Here is a 17,766-nt window from a genome sequence, read left to right as displayed (position 1 = left end):
TTTTTGTTTTTTTGTGTTACCCTGGTTTTTGATGGGTGTGTATTAAATTGCTCCCCTCTCTACCTTGGCTAGAGTGTGTTTGCCTGCCAATCAGTGGGTTGATGGGGGGGGCGTAGGGGTATGGTCGACACACGTGATCGCTGCGGTTATTAAATAACCAGCACAGACTCCACATACAGATAATTTAATTTGCTCAGAGTCCTCTCATACATGTGCTGATGAAAAGCTACTTTATTGCCGTCATTACTTTACTGTGTGGTATGAAGTGCTCTGACGCGTCAGTACATTGATTGGCAGGAGGAGAGAAGGGCCTATCAGGAGTATGACATGTAAAGCGTCTGCTGCTGAGTGAGAACACTGTGCACTCACTGTTGCAGTGAAGTGTGTTCCCTGCAGTGGACTACCTGCATTGAGTAGAAGTTATGGTACTGGGCTGTACATGGTAAGGCAGGGATCAGGACCATCTAGCCTCGGAGCCATATAATGCCTGCAAGGCAATTCATAAATGCAAAACAGCAATCCAGAAATACAAAAAAGCTGGTTGACAAACATGTCCTTCAGGGTGGTCCCTCCTGGCTGTATGCCTGTCAGCTCACTGTCAGGGTGAAGCATCATGGTTACTGTCAAGAAAAGTAGATGTGAAATGTCATGTATTCCAAGAGAAATGGAAGAATGATGATGACAAGCCAGTGTCTGTTTTGTTTGGATTGCTCACAGTGATAACAAATCTTGAACATCATTACAGATGGAAACATGCAGCTTAACTGGATGAGTTGCAAAAACAAATGCTCTTGAATGAAGTTAACTCTGTTTGGCAGTGTGTGTGCACCAAACATGCAGCATTCACCAGACCACATTCTCACAGAGACAATGTTACAAAGGCTATGAGCTATTAGCTAAGGAGCTTAAACTTATTTCAGAAGGAGACTTTGTAAGGAGCTTTGTTGTCACTGATAAACCAGATGAGTGACTAGTTTGTCTCATAAAATTGTGATAGAATTCAATACTGATATGGCACAAGATACTGAAAGACTACACAAAATGTCCTGCTTCTCATTGTGGCCTGCAATGAAACAACTAGCCATTTTTTTTTATGAGGATACTGCTGAGTTTGATATGAACATCTTTAATATGACTATCTTTCAAGCATGGTATTATCATCATAACCCTTACTACCATTTTACATCAGACACCTCACCAAAAAGAAACCAAAAAATAGATGATTGCTATCTGTGAAATATATTAAGGAGCATGTGTGCTTTAACATTTAGCCTATGACAAAATTCACCCCTAATTATAGTTTTCTTTCTAAAACAAGATGATAATGACACATTAATGAAGAAATAAATGCAATGTACCAATTAAAAAACATAAAAAATTACTTAATATTTCATATCATTCATACTCTATAATGCAAATGGACCGGGCCAAATACTTGCAACAGAATTACTAAATAACGTAACCAATTATATGATTTGGCTTGGCTTGGCTTGGCTTGGCTAAAGACTTATTATACAGTTATCAACTGAAGGACGTAATTCATATTTCCCAATATGCCCATCTGATCAACATTTTAAATTCAATATTGAATCAACATAGTGTTCATTCATGACTTTCAATCTTGCAATAGCCGGATTTGTAACTGAATTTTACTGAGATACTAGATAATCATTGTCTTGTTTTATAATGATATGTACTTGTAAGCAGTGCCAACACAGCCTGTTATCATCTGAACATATCCCCAGAGCGATTTATGGTGGCACGAGTTTTATATCAAGCATGTGCATATGGACACATGTCCACGTGGAACATGGTTATCTTTAACGAGCTGCTGCTCATAAAGAAAATTGGCTGTTGCCGTTAAGCAAACATGATCAATTGTTTTATTACACTTTTGTCGGGCATAAAGTCACAGGATAATACAGGAAGTGACTGGCAGGCAAAACACAGTCTGACCATGAGGAGACACATTATCCTTAACTAAACCTTTTGTGACCAGACAGATTCATCCACTCATCAAAGTTGTAAACATTGACACCCACTGTGACGGGGAGGATTACCAAACTTGCATATTGAGGATTTGGAGCCATCTAGCTCTGAAAAACAAGCCTGCATCGATGGGATTAGAGATTATTTGATGCAATTGTACCCATGGGAAGAAACTATTGAAAAGTAGTAAGCATATAGGGGTGTGTGATAATTGATGCGTCAGACAATTTGGATCGTGGTGCCATACTAGAACGGGTTGTTTATCCCCCTCTTTGACCACTAAGCCTTGCAACAGGCACTATACATATTCAGGTCAAAGAATATAACCCTCTATGTTGTCTGAGAGATTTGTTTTACATGTTATTTTTCTATTTTTAACATCAATTGATGTTAGTAATATAAGGAAAGCTTTACATAAGTTCCATCACAGTTCTTTGAGAGAGCCATGTTTGTTCAGTAGGTTCCTCTTCTTCTTTATCTGAGACCAGACTTGGTCAGTTGCTACACAATTTATGATCTCCGTTTTATTATGTCTGTAATGCAGCTGAGTTGGCAGTTCCTCTTCTGCATCAGAGTCTGTATAATTTAGTATCCAGGCCCTCTGTTAGCTTAAGTGGACCACAGGTCTGTCAGTCTTCTCATGTGGAAGAGGGCTGCAGCATTCTACCAAGTTTTCATCACCGTCACTATTGTTGTGATCCAGCTGCAGCAAAAAAGATCTTCAGATAGTGTTCTAATATATCATGTTTATCTCCCTCTGTGATATGTTGTCTGAACTAAATGGAACTATAAAAAGCTTAATTGAATTGGGTAAGATTTTTCCATGACTCAGATTCTATTATACCCACCAGCTAAATGAATCAAGAATGCAAGTACAGTGAAAAGCTTTTTTTGGGGGGGGATATGCTTCAGCCACACATGTGATGCTGAGTGAGCTTCACCACTCTGCATGACATCAAGGCAGTAACACCCGTAAGAAGTACTTAAGGCCGAATTATAGTTGGGTTGTACGCATGCACGCAAGACACGCAACACGCCCCTTTCTTGCCCTCTGGCAGCTTGCATGCGTCCGCCAATTTTTCTAACTATACGACAAAGCGACGCGAGCCTCACGCAGTCCGCAAGGCTTGTGATTGGTCTGCTTACTATATCCCGTCCGGAGTCTAGTTTCCAGTTTCATGCCCCATAATACGCGGAAATCTTTGAAGATTTAGAAGAACGAATATGGACCAAATAGATGAGCACTTGGCAGAAGAGATCCGAAAGTATGACCACTTGTGTAACCCGTCACTGACTGGCCGATTTGTCCGCCAGAAATAGGCTATGAGGAGCCGGAGTGGCGATGTAAATAAACAGTCGACGAAGAAGAAGACGTCTCTTCTTTGTGTGTTTTGTCTTCGACAAAAAACGTTACTCCGCGTAGTGTTCTGGCGTTGAATTGCGTTGCAACAAGTGGAACACGTTAGAAAAGCATAAACCAAAACGAGTCTGTCAATGCAACTGCGTGGCCTTCCGCGGTTGCAGTCGCAGGACTATAATTCGGCCTTTAGTAGGTGACACATTCAGTGTGTTACGACATAAAGGGAGTTTACGTGACGGAGGCAGCAAATGACAGCAGTTTGGATTTTAATACTGAGAAGAGTTTTAAAGAGAAAAGTAGTGATGAGGTGCACTTAAAGGGATAGTTCATCCAAAATTGATAATTCACTCATTACTCGCCCCTAAGCCGATGGAGGGGTCGTTGCAGTGTTTGAGTCCAGAAAACACTTCTGGAGCTTCAGGGGCAAACAGTGTAGCAGCCAAATCCCCTCCAGCTTGGCGATATTAGGGAACTATCTTCAGACATAAAAAAATAGCATGCCTCCATACTGCTTGTGTGGTGTCATCCAAGTGTCAGCAAGCCCTGACATTCATATTCCACTCAAAACGGCCTCATTTACACCGTTTTTAGCTGATATCTTCCGATGAGGCGCATTCAGGGACCATCGCAAAATGCTCTGTCCGCTAGCTTAGCCACTTCTCGGGGACTTTTAGTGTTTCAAGTCAAATATTACCCCTGCAAACTCCAGAAGGGTTTTCTGGACTCGAACACTTCACCTACCCCTCCATTGGCATAGGGGTGAGTAGATAATGAGTGAATTACCATTTGTGAGTGAACTATCCCTTCAATACTGTTTTCTCATACCTCAGTATATGAACGTTTTGTCTGAATCCTGCTTACTTGTAGAAAAACTTGGCCCTTTCCTCAGCTCTCAAAGTTCAGCCTAAAATGGAACTGATCATTTACAATGCGGTGGTCTATGAAATATTAATTTGGAAGAGGGCAGGCAGAAAGAAATGCATTCAAAGAGATCCGTCATACTCGGCAAGCTCTGATCTTGACCGATCACCTAAACTGCCCTGCCTAACTTGACTCTGAGAAGAGTGGTTTTTCATCTTTCATTCTGCCCTGTCCTTGCCTCCACTGTTTCCTTGTCCTTATTTTTACTCTGCGCCACCACGTAAATAACTGGAAACATAAAAGCAGACGTATAAACTGGCAAATTTAGGAGGTCACCTCTGCATCATCTAGCGATTCTCTAATCTGCACAACTCTAGGACAAAGCTGCAGTGAGATTAAATAATCTGGTGAGTAAGGACAGCAAATTATTTCCTGAAGCTTTGGAGAGAAAAGGACTCTCGCTGCAAAAAGAGGATGTTGTATCCATGGCAACCAGACACTTAACCATGAAGACAATGCCAGTGTCTTTTTTCAATCTCTCCACCTTTTCTACCTCTGTGTTTTCCTGCCATCTGCTTTATTCGCCTCTCCACTCACACACGTTTTCACCAGACTGTTAAAAACTTTATTTTAGTGCATGAAAAACTGAGGCCTGGCTGTTTTTACATGCACACTATTTATCGGCTATGTGGGAGCTGTCTACTCAGCTGAGGGCTAATACTGTCACTGATATGGTGATACACGTTATCGAAACACTATTTGCCATCAACTGTGACATTTATACTGTATTTGATATATGCATAGAGATGTATGCATGTGTGTGCGCATGCCTGTCAGCTCCGGCTTTTTGATTGCTGGTTGGACGGAGGTGGGGGAGGGTGCGCGGGCTCACAGCAGTGACGAAGCAAAAAACGTGTCATGCAGGACAAGCTGTGCTCCATCTTTACGGGTCGGGTGGAAGTGAGAGCATTTCTCTTTTCCTTATAATCTCCTGTAAGCTGATTGTGGACACCGTGAAATGAACCAAAAATCTGTAAACAGACGTGCCTCACTACTTGTGTACGTTTGCAAATGTAATGACAGACTTTTTAAGCCCCGTCTTGTTTCTGTGTTATCTGCCATGCGAGGCTCCAATATCAAGGTTACCAGCTTTCGATGCTACAAGGCTTCCTCAAAACACTGCCACACTGACGTCTGTGCTTGTTATACTCTACCTGACATCCTCTGTCATGTAAACTTGTCTTGTAAACAATTGGGAATATCTTCTGCCTGATGTTTAAAACTAAAACATCAATATACATTAGTCTGTGTGTATAGACCATCTTACTGGATTTATGGAGCAGTACAACATACTTCTTCTTTTAGTCAGCTGAGTTTTGCCTTTTAAAGTACACTATGTTCTAGCAGACCTCTGAGGAGTGCAACGTCATGAGTGCTTTATAAGAGAAGTGTGTAAAAGATGCCAAGGTGTGTGCGTTCGTGCGTGCGTGCGTGCGTGTGTGCTTCACTCTACTTATTGGCATTGTCGTAATAAGTGGGAGACACTATATTGATAGCTTCTTGAGTAAATTATGGCAGCGTTCTGGCTTGCTATGGTGAAGTTTATTGCCTTAAAGAAAGTAAAATGGTTCAGACTGCCCGGCAACAGCATGGGAGTTCAAACTGTAATGACCCAACCTTCTCGCAGGATGCCTTTGACAGATGGCCGCTGTCATAGCCCGCCCATTCTCAGGTAAAAATAAGTCAAATTGATGATACACAGCTGCCTCGCCAGTGTGATGCCGTTGGCTGACTAGGGTCATAGGTCAAGAGATAAGTGGTGTTGCAATGCAGAGGGATTTCAGACAAGTTTACTACAAAGTTTCATTCTTCTCAGAAATACACCAGTATTTTTGTTGTAAATACAGTATTTTAGTGGCTGTGTTATGCTAGAAACCAGCTTCCTACTCACTTTCACCTTGAATATATCTGTGGAGATAGAAACACAGCAGTAGCACAAACATAATGGCATCGCTTGGAAGATTTAGCAGACAGCAATAATGTAGGATCACATTTTTAAGGACTTTGGAGGGACATCCAAGTTCGGCACAGCCTTTCCACCATGGCTGCCATCAGCACTGCCATTTATTGCAATTATTTTTGTAGAAGTAGCAGTTAGCCTGGCTTTGTGTAGCGATATACTGTGTTAATCCCCCCCCCTCGACACACACACACACACACGCACACACACACACACCCCCCCGATAATAATAAGCCACCAGCTCAAAGACAGCATCAGCAAACTATTCTCCATTGCACTGACCCCAAGATCTTATCACCTGTGCTCTGTCCTCGCTATATTTGGATTTGAGCTACAGCTAATTATTTTTACTATCTATTAAGTATTTTTGTGATTAATTGATTTCTTTATAAAAAAAAGTTTTTATTTGAACAGAGCCCAAGGTGACATCTTCATGTTTTCTTTGAAAAACAACATACACCTATTAGTCACAGATTTTATTTTTACTATCATGAAGGACATAGAAAAGCATCACGTCCCTTACATTTTAAATAATTGTACAAGCTTAACTTAAGTTATATACCCATCAAAGAAAATTATAATATTAATCGTGTTGTTTTTATCGCCCAGCCCTACAAAGGAAGACAAATTATACTTTGTTTAGCATCTTCTAATGATCCGCACACTGAAAATCAGATGGTGACATGTTGCTGAGTTATAGCTGAGGGGCTGACACTATAGGGATCCATCCCCATCTGTTACCAGTCAGCCCAGTGGGTATGCTTATCATGTGGTTTAATCACACGTCGGAGCTTATTATTATTATTATATTATTCTATATATGTATTTATCATTTATTTAGCTGTATCCTTTGATCTGGGACATAAGAAAAAGACCAACCCGAGTCCATGGATGTGGTCCACTGAAATAAACTGCAGATGACTGTCTTCTGCAACCCTCTGGTTCCCCTTCACGACTCCATATCTATTTTCATTAAGAACTGGCATCGACATACGGTCACACTTGGTTGGAGAAGCCAAGTCCAGCAGAGTAGCAATCGGAGTCCAGGCAGCCAGAAACCGAACTGGGTTCATCCCCAAATGCCGAGGTATCTCGGGTTCAACAGAAATTACAGACGGACTAGATATGGAGGGGTTGCAGACGTGCCGGCACATTTCACAGCAGATGATCAGAAACCTGAGTAAAGTCACGGTCACAAAGTGTACTGAATATAGGGAACAGAGTTTATGTCCCATTTATATATTACATCTCATGAGAAAAACAAGGATGTCACTATATATATATATAAATATTAATGTCTATGTGGTGCCGGGGTTTTTACCGATAGGGCACGTCCTTCAGTTTCATCATTCAATTTACTTTGTTCCCCTTTTCACTCCAGTGATTTGAAGTGTGACCCAATGAAAGGGCACTGGCCACCCTTAGCTGCAAGGACAGGTTTTGCCGCCCTCTTTGTTCCTATTTCACTCTCGCCTCTGCTGCTCCTTGAGTTGTTGCAGTCTAATATTAGCCAATCTTTCATTATAACAGGTGTGCACTTGATATGGTTGCATTTGGATGATTTTATTTATTAGCAACCTTTGAAACAATACATTAAACCAGGGGTTTTCAACTGGTTTTGTCCGGGGGACCAACATTCTGACTAGAAAGTAATCTGCGGCCCACTGATGTGCCTACGCGGGCGTGCCTACGTGTGTGTGTGTGCGTGCCTGCATGTGGATAGAAGGAAGTTTTAACATTTGGTTTTCCATGTTGGTTTCATTTAAAAACCTTAAACAAATCTAGACACATCTACTTAACAAATCTAGAAAAATCTTGTTTGTAGTTGTACTGCATCTCAGAACCATATGTACATCAATATATAACGTTCATGACTTAAATGTACGGACATGTAGCTGACATGTTGAGAGAACGTTAAAGTAACAATCATGGTTTGTGCCAATTGTAGGGCCGTGCTTAGGCCCGATTTAAGCTTGTCTATTCATTCTGTTGGGAGAACTGCTACTCGATAGACGTAAGTGTTATAACTCTCCTAAGAAATTGTTTCTCAACCAACAAATGTGGTAAAGTTGACTGTTATTGCAATTAATTGTTTTGGCTATTATGCCAATAAATTCTTCTCATTACAAAGTATTTGTTTTTTCGCTCTTTTGTTTTAATTAATATTTTCATTAATAATGCTGCCCTTTTGGGCCTTCTTTTTGGGAAAATAAAAATTCCCATCACACAAACTACATCTCCAACACCTCCTGAGAGTTTTTCTACCTAGGTCAACCGCTCTTCTTCACCTCCCTTTAACATGCATGCACAGGGGAAAACTACTGGCAGTTTCTAGCCCCAATCTGGTTTCAAGGTTCCCCTCATCACCTTTATATTATTTTAGACATATTTTTCTTATTTTAGTAATTTTTCACGATATTCAAGAGTAATCGGGAAATGTGTTGAAATATCAAAGTTAATTTCGCGGACCCCCTGCAATGCTGTCGCGGACCCCTGGTTGAAAACCCCTACATTAAACCAGTTTATTATCCCAAATATTAAACCATAGAAATCAATGTCCATGCCTCAGGCTTTGGGCAATTACAAAATATCAATAATTATCGCAGTATCTTTTTCATCAATAGCAGTACAACAAATGTCAATTATATATTGATAAATAAGCACAGTGAGGTATATCTATAGTTGGTCTCCCTGGATTTGTAAAATGTTTTGCTGTTTATCAAGGCTTTGTTATTCTCTGCTCATTAAGAAGAATTTAAACCCACAACCTTCCATCAGAAGCTAAAATAGGTCCTTTATTTATTTTATTGTGATAAATATCGATATCGACTGATATGAATGTTTTTATCTTTATGATTTTTGGCCATATCGCCCAGCCCTACCCGAGCCTCATGTAAAACTGGTCATGTGTGTGAAATATTCACGGTATCTGTTTTTTTTCAAGACTGTAACACCCAATCACGCGTCTACAGGTTTTTATCCACAAAGGATACAGGTATCCGCTGCCAAGTTCAGTCATTTCGTCATTTTCATATGCAATCACCTCCTGCATAGTGCCAAAGCAAAGAGAATATAAATATATCCTGCTGCATTTTTATCTATCAATCCATCATGAAAATGCTGTTTAAGATCAAGTAGTTAACATTTTGAAATAGTTTGTTTCTTTGACCTTACACAAGGTCGTGTGTCCCTATTTAAAGAGAATTTAGAATCTCCTGTAGTCAATATTTAATCTGCTACGTGATGTCTGTGAGTTAGCTGATGGGGATTGTGAAATTCCACCTGGCATGGTTCTTACCACCCTGATTAATGCTCAGCACAATGTGAACTTCTTTGCATAAGCCTTCTCAGTATTCTCCCTTGTGGTCCGACCTGTTATCATTAAACTATATTAGCTCAGGGGTTTGTGTGTTTTGATGATTCTAATGTAGATTCATGTGGTGTTTCCATCCTGTTGTGTCAACCTACATAATAACTGAAGTATTTCTCTGCGTTGTGTGTTTGTGTCCGACAGGGTGAAGAGGGGCCTCCCAGTCTGGAGTACATCAAGGCCAAGGACCTGTTCCCCCAGAAGGAGCTGGTGAAGGAGGATGACAGCCTACAGGTGAGATGAACTGTAAATCAGCAGATGAATCAGCCCTAGATCCAGAAGTGCCATCAGAACATTCCTCTGAAACACCTTGATGAAGCTTGGTAGTATCTGGTAATGCCTTGTGACTGCCAAGTCATTACTGCAAGAGTCATGGCAGTTGGCAAGATTGAAGCCAGACACTGAAGGAGAGATGAAAACATTGGCCTAGAGAACAACTTTGTCATCGTTTTGCTTTATCAGTATTCGACATTGGAAAAAGTGAATTAGGCAAGTTGGTTGAGTCTAACATTCTACACCAACTCTGCACAGATAAGGCATCATAAATGGAACAAATTGTCTTCAGTATTATTTGGCAAATAGATACAACATATTTATACAAAGCCTTACCATGACCAGAAGGAAAGTTTTGAAAGCAGGAATTTAAACAATTATGAAGGTATGATTCACGCCTTTCTGTAGTAATCTTCCTTTTCACAAGTGTGGCTCTCAAAAATACAGGAAAATGAAAAGCTGCATGCTACATAACTGAAGAACCAAGATTATTTACAGTTGTCGATATAGTTTTTTTTGCCATTTAAACCGTAGAAATAAGAACACATTAATATGTCTAGATTGCATCAACAGATAAACCTCTCCAAAAAAGATTATATAACTACATGCTTGATATGTAAACATACATGTACTTCAACCAACAAGCTGCATTAACTGAACATAAACACCAACACCCATACAAAACTATTAGTGGCTTTGTATAATGTTGAACTTTTTTACAACTTCTTTGGAGAATATTGTGTCTCTCAGGGTGGCCAGAGGTCCGTAAAAAATCTTAAATTGTCTTGAATTCGGTTTGGAAAAGTCTAAATTTGTAAGGCATATCTCCACGAAATGTCTCTACTCTGCATTTAATTTCAAGTGGTGTTGAATGGTTTAAAAATTAGATTGCACTTGTTTATAGCTGTAGATAACCCTCTTTTTATTTACATGTTATCAACATGTAAAATGGAAGTTTGTCAGGGCATTTAAGTTCAGCAACGATTATTTTTCATTAAAGGTTTGTTTCCGTTTGAGAACTACGGAGAAATACACTGCCCCTACTGAAGAAGCAGAGTCAAAGCAACAGATAAAGAACGGGGATTCTAAAAAGCATTTCGGTCAGTGAAGTGAGATGGATTGTAAGTCTGTTCCATGGTGAAGAAGCCGGTATCAAAATTGTGATGGGCTACTTGGTTTGTGGCCTCCATGGTTTTGAGATTGTGCTTTGGCTGTCTGCTGGTTAATGGAGCTGAGCATCATGTGTCTGGAGAGAACTGGAAAAAGGGAAGGGAGGAGTTGCCCAGCCTGGGGTCACTATCCTTTGTTTCTTCTTTTGTGGTTCTCATTCTAAGCCTGTATCCGTTTGGGTTGCAACGACCTTACAGAGTGTACCAACCTTTTCAAGGCGTTTATCTCTTTTCCGATTAATTTTGTGTGTCAACGGTCATGGTATTTCCTCATTTCCTGAGAAGCAGCGTCAGAAAACTGGGAGGGATCTGTAATACGGTGTCTAACAGACTTAATGAGGCGGCATTTTAAGGAGCCCAAAGGCTACTACTACTACTAATTGTTCTCGTTCTAGTCACCTTGCAACGTCTTCTGTTTCTGCTCACTTTTACCCCCCCCCCCCCGCATTCACACATGCACACGTTGTCCCTTTTTTTTTAATATATGCGCTCCCATGATAGTTTTACTGACAGCTGATGTTTCTTACCACAGCTTTCCTGCAGGCAAGTTACTCCCCCCCCCCCCCCCCCCTGTTGTGCGTGCAAGCCATGGTGCATGCTCAGAGTTGTGTGTGAATTTGCACATGTGCATGTCCTCGCAGAGAGGCTGCTTGAACCGGAAGTCACGACTCGCAAGTCAGAATGTTATTCATGAGTCTTTCAGCTCCCCCTCCCCTCTCCTCTTCTCTATAATGCGGCCGCTGAAGGCTTCACAGGGGAAACGTGACACAGTATCTTCTGCTGCACTTGCTGGCTGCCGGTGATTCATATTACTACTTTTGGAGCACAGCTTGTTTAATGCAGCTCCCGGTCTGTACAGCATGTTAACTATGGCAGTCTCTGCAGGACTTGTTCGGCCTGTTCCACAGCAAAGCAGCACGCAGGCTCAGTTGCTGCCATTTCTGCTGCTGTTAAAGCAGCCTCTAAAACAAACTGACTACTTCTGCAAAAATCATTGGGCTTTTCAGTTTTTTTTCTCCTTTGACATGTTTATAAAATGTCTGTACAGCTTTTTCTGTCACAGTCGACAGCTCCAGGGTTTTCAGGTTCGCTTTTGCACCTGTAGATTTGAAGTCGATTGAGTTAAAGCTGTTGCATTTTAAATATTCCACTTTTTTGAAGTCCAAGCACATGGTGCCAGAGGGACCGCTGCCGATATTTGGTTTGATGGTGTCTAAGAGCAGATACTACGTGCCCCATTTCCCATCTTAAGCTGCACTCTTTCCCTTGTTGTGCTTCCTGTCCGGGCTCACGAACACATTCTCAGTCCGAGATGAGCAACAGCAAATGCAGTGATATGTCAAGGTGTTTTTTTCTGTTTAAGCCCTCTTGACCAGGAGGCTTCAACAATTTAATGTTCTGATGGCTTTTGACCTCTTGCCAATCAACAATGTAGCATTTCAATTTAAAAAATTTAATAGTTTTGATTTATTTAATTTATTTTCTCCTATCTCAAGTGGTAAAAACAAAATCACTAACAAAGTGCACTAACAAAGTCTGTGCTTTTATCCATGTTGGCTTATATTGTTTCAAGTGAGACTGATTCGTGGCATCTCCCCATAATCCCCCATCTGCCTGGCTGCATGGCCCCTTTTAACATGCACCAGTGGGTCCTCCTCTGCGTGACTCAGCAATGCATGCTGATGTAGGATGAGGTAATGTTGTCTCTAAGCAGCATCACTACCAGCAACTAAACAACGAGAGCTGGGCCGCAGTGCGTGGTCCCCAGTGATAATCTTCATGGTTAAGCAGCAGTGGCTAAAATAAACTCAAGTGTGAAGGGATCACCTAAGTAAGGAATGAATGTGCATAACACAATTACAATTTTTCAGATTGAAAAAAGTGATGTTGGAGTGATAATGTATAATATGCTAACTAAGTCTCAACATTGTATATTAAAGACTAGGTTGGTATTCCTGGAAAAGTTAGCATGAGCACTTTGGAAAAAATGCAATCAATACAACCCACCTCCTCCCATCGGCCCTCTCGTCTCGCTAACCTCTGACCATCTTCTTTACTTCAGAGGAGTATGTCCCCCACGACTAGTGAAGACTCCGGATGTGTTTGTTTTTTTGACCACTTTATTTATTGATGGCTATTAGGACGTGAAGTAAATTCCAACAAATAAGATTTAAAAAAAGTGTTTTTCAAAAAACAACTTACCTACTTATAAAAAACAATATAAATCTCCCTGATTAGCAGCATTCATAAAATATCAAAGCTCTATGAATCCATTCCTTTTAAATCAGTTGGAAATTTAGCTAGACTAGTCAGTACAACAACTTTTACCGGAGTGGAGAGAGTGAAATTGATTTGATGCTTACATTTTCAGGATCGTTTAGAAGCTGGCAACTGCTGTTGTGCATCTCATCCGCGTGGTTGGCTTTTAAATATAATGCCCTGTCTCAGAATTAACAGAAAAATGTGTTCTTTTAATTTCTGTTGGGAACCAATTATCTTAATGCAGGAGTCTTGTTGGAGCCAAAGCCTGGGCCCATAATAAAAATTGGAGTAGGAATGTTAAAGGACAGTTTGAGATCCCTCCGTGTACTGTCAGCACTGGTGGAGACAGTCTCCCTCCCAGTCCTGGCTGCCTCTTGTCTGCCTGCTCATTCAGGCTCACGAACAAGCCCTTTGAACTCACAATGGTCCTTCTGTAAAACTACGATGTGCTAATTGGACATCGACACATGCACACAATTTCTCACGTTCCCCCCTTTTTATCTTCTCTGTAATGGCACAACAGTCATTATGTTTAGTGCTGGCCTGGGTATTGTTTGAAAATGTTTTATGCTGCTGCCAGTATGATACTTGCGTTCTAATAACATTACCAGAATGGTTCCACAAAACCTTCTTTTCCTATTAAAAGACTCTTGAGTCCAAAAATGGATCAATGCTTAATTTAGTCTTTCAACAAAGCAGCTGTTCTGGTCCTTGTCGTGAAATGCAGTCTTAGTTCAGCACATTTTTTTTTTCAAAAATGAATAATCTAAGTAAACATTAAAAATAAGAATTACCTTTTCAAGCATCCCAATGCTAATCTGTGGACTAGTTACAAGGTTTTTCTAGGTCTAACAGCAGTGTCGCTAAAAGGGGTTCAAATGACATCCAGTGCAGTCAGTCCAACAGAGTTTGTTGGTCAACAACTATTCATGGTGCCTTTTGTGGTCCCCTGACCTTTCCTCTAGTGCTACTGGTACGTAGATGATAATCATGGTTCCATGATGATGAATCCTTCTGCATTTGGTGATCCCAGACTTTTGATCAGGCATTTCAGTGAGTTTGATGTTTGAGATTTGGTCGCCTCAACAGATTTTGGATTTATTGTCATGAAGGTTGAACCAAACATTCATGTCCTATGATTGTACTTGCTGAAACCTAACATGCGTCCAGAGATCAGATTACTCCTTCCAAATTCAGAGGTTGTCTGATATACATATGGCCCACATTATTTTCTGTCTGAACGCAAATGTATCTGTGGCCAAATATGAAGGACCGCCTAATAAACTGACGTCTCTGACCTTCTATAGTTTAATCATATTTTTTTGCTTCTGCGTGTCCATAGGTCGATTTGTTTGTCAAAACTTTCCAGGCCTTTCCTCATAGTTGTGCATATTATTCATTCAGTCCCTCCTGACTCTCCTTGCTCCATTTCCTCTTTTTCTCCCTCATTCACGCTGATACACTGACACACACATAAACATAGTCATCAGACACATCTGTCAAAAGAAAAAGCTGTTGGTGCAATGTTTTGTGGTGCAGAATTAACTTTTGAATACAACAAAACAAAATGTGTTTTGTGTCTCTCCAGGTGCCATTCCCAGTTCTTCAGGGGGAAGGGGTGGAATATCTCGGCCGTGCTGATGAAGCCATCATTGCCATTTCTAACTACAGGCTGCACATCAAGTTCAAAGACTCTGTCATAAATGTGAGTGCACATCAGAGACACTCAACTTCCACAAGTGTCACTAATGCTGCCAAGTTTAGCCACCTCAGAAGCCAACAGCTGGCTAAAGGAGTTTTTAATGTTTAGGTTGGAGGCTTTTTGCCCTTTTTCTGAATATTATTTTTTAATAAACACATAATTGTACAAGCAAAGCAAATTAACCAATATGTTTCTAAATAAGGTACCCCAGCACAGTTGGCGTGACGTTGTTTGTACCACTTTCAACCTCAGGAGTTGCGTTCTGATCTTTAGGCAGGAGAGGTTTAATGTGACATCGAAGCTCCAAAGAACCGCCCCCCACTGGCACTCATGTCCAGCAGCTTGCTCCTACTGACGTCAGACCTTACTCAAAGACAAACAGGCCAATTGTTTGCATTTACTGGCAGAGAAATTCCCTCTCCTTCCCAAATCCCTGCAATTTAATCCAGAAGCTGAATCCTTGTGAGAAACATTGGATGATGAGTAGGACAGGTAGACAACTAACCTGGAGTTACTTTATCAGAGAAGAGTTTGATTAATCCTTTGAGTTCAGGCAGCACAACCTAAAACTGATTTCTTCCTAGGCAGAGTCCTTACTTGACCCCAGCTGCACAGAATGAACTCTGTATGAATGCCAACAGGCCAAAACCTCTCACCCAGAGCCCCCCCCACCCAACCCCTTCACAACTCATCCCTTACTTCTAAGTTGTTTTCATGCCCTTTGTTCCTGTTCATGTTTGTCTTTCTCTCCATGATTTCCATTTGGTTTGGTCATGTGCTGCAAGTAGCTCACTGCGTGATCCACCCGGTTGTCTTTCATTCTCTTTGATGTTTTTCTTTCATTTTAACTCTTCATTTCCCTTTGTCTCCCAAGTGTTTTTGTTTTAATATTTTTTTCCATTTCCTTCTGTCTTTTGTCTTCCCTCCCTCCTTCTTTCCCTCTCTGTTTGTGTGTATGTGTGTGCTCCATGGTGTCATTGTGTTTTAGACCTACCCAGGTGTGGACAATGAGATATCTGTGAGTACCATATGATAAAACACCACCCTCTGCTACCGTCTAGACAGCTTAATCATTCAGCTCTTCTTCACTCCACACGATTACAGGGCTCTAAGGACAAATTGGAATTTACATTCAACTGAGTGCTTACACTGGACTTATTACAATGATTTTCCATGAAAGCTCCTGGTAAATGATTGGAGTGCAGAATGTTGGCTGACCTTGAAACATAGAAAAACAGGCAATGTTTTCAGCCAGTTATTCTCTCATTCATATAGGATGCACATTTGCACCTTATTACTTGAAGGTTCAGTGTGTTGGATTTAGTGACACCTTGTGCTGAAGTTGCATATTACAAACGACCAAATACCCCTCTTACAACCAACCTTGTAAGAGAACCAATGGTTGCCTTTGGGTAACATATAATTGTTTTAAAAAAACGTCAAGATCCAGTGTTTAGTTTGTCCTTTCTGGGCTACCGTAGAGAGACAACAGTCTATCATAGCAGCCTCTGGAATAGGACTAGCTCCTCATTTAGGTATAAATGACTCATTCCAACGTAATGAAAACAATAGTTCTTAGTTTCTGATAAGTATACACCAATGAAAACATAATTACAAATATTATAATTCATAGTTCTGCTGATAGATCCTTCTAAATCCCACACACTGGAGCTTGTGAAGTTGTAAATATTGGTCAGAAGGTCAAGTTGCGTGGGTGAGTCTGTAAATCTGGACAGTGCTTTCATTAATATATCAATCCACAAAGAGTAGCGGAGTAGTTGATCCCTGTCTCCTCCATTCCGCATTTAGAAATGTCCTTGGGCAAGATCCTGAACCGTAAATTGCCCCTGATGGCTATGCCACCAGTGTGTGACTGGAATAAAAAAGTACTATATGAATACATAAATAAAGCGTAGAAGCTGTATTCATGTGTGGGTGAATATGACTCGAGTAATGTACATAAAGTGTTTTTTAAGAGTACAAAAGTGCTATGCAAAATTACCTAATTTGCCATTGACAATCCTGTGAACAATGCTAGGTCTGTGACTGTGGTTTGGCATCATAACAGAGATCTAGACACAATATAAAAATACTGCAGAGTTCCCCTTCTCCTCTGCAGTGGGATTAAAACTGTGCCATGTGTATCTAACCTGGATTCAGTCTGTACTAGACAGGGGGTGGTAACCTCTTTGCAGATGTGCTGACTGCTCTGACAGTGGGCCATTAGGCTGATCCACACTTGTTCTCTGTCTCCCCCTACAGGTCCCTCTCAAGCTGATAGACGGTGTGGAGAGCAGAGATATGTTCCAGCTGCACATCATCTGCAAAGACTCCAAGGTTGTCAGGTGAGAAAAGTAGCTGACTGACCATATTAACCCTTCATGCTATTTATCAAATGTAATACAATGTTGTTGTTCTTTTTCAGATGAATAGTACAATAGTGTAATTTTGTCTTCCCTTAAAGAGGAAAATTATATCAAACACTGCCACATTTAACCAATAATCAATATTTTATTTGCAATATCTACATTTATATTACATATAAAATGGGATACAATGAACATGACTCCAGTGGTTTTTAGCTTAAAGACTGTTGCAAGAAAGAAAAAAAAGACACAAGACTTTAATTTCACAGCAGAGTGGAAAGGTCAAACCAATTGGAGCCTTCAGTCTTTCAGCAGCAGATGTGCCAGCGGCATCTTGGTTCCTAAACAGCCACAATATTACCCTTGTTTAAAGGCTGGTAAAGCATTTTTTTTG

The 17,766-nt window shown here is 40.7% G+C and overlaps 2 protein-coding genes across 5 annotated transcripts in view; one reads left to right on the top strand and one right to left on the bottom strand.

The window, feature by feature from the left end:
• Positions 1–8,940, bottom strand: part of supt4h1 (SPT4 homolog, DSIF elongation factor subunit) — a 115,992-nt gene extending 107,052 nt beyond the window's left edge. Inside the window, exon 1 of the mRNA XM_053441961.1 lies at positions 8,934–8,940. The gene's annotated coding sequence lies outside the window, so the exon portion shown is untranslated. The remainder of the gene's footprint in view (positions 1–8,933) is intronic.
• Positions 1–17,766, top strand: part of mtmr4 (myotubularin related protein 4) — a 39,306-nt gene that overhangs the window by 10,507 nt on the left and 11,033 nt on the right. For 3 of the 4 annotated variants that reach the window (XM_053441952.1, XM_053441953.1, XM_053441950.1), the window contains 4 exons: positions 9,745–9,834; positions 14,893–15,009; positions 15,995–16,024; positions 17,269–17,351. In XM_053441952.1, coding sequence (XP_053297927.1) covers positions 9,745–9,834; positions 14,893–15,009; positions 15,995–16,024; positions 17,269–17,351 — 320 coding nt within the window. The remainder of the gene's footprint in view (positions 1–9,744; positions 9,835–14,892; positions 15,010–15,994; positions 16,025–17,268; positions 17,352–17,766) is intronic. The other variant, XM_053441951.1, reaches the window with a different exon arrangement.

Source organism: Pleuronectes platessa, chromosome 15 (assembly GCF_947347685.1).
Source record: "Pleuronectes platessa chromosome 15, fPlePla1.1, whole genome shotgun sequence".
NCBI lineage: Eukaryota > Metazoa > Chordata > Actinopteri > Pleuronectiformes > Pleuronectidae > Pleuronectes > Pleuronectes platessa.
The sequence above is the reverse complement of the archived record's forward strand: the minus strand, read 5'-3'. Positions and strand labels throughout refer to the sequence as shown.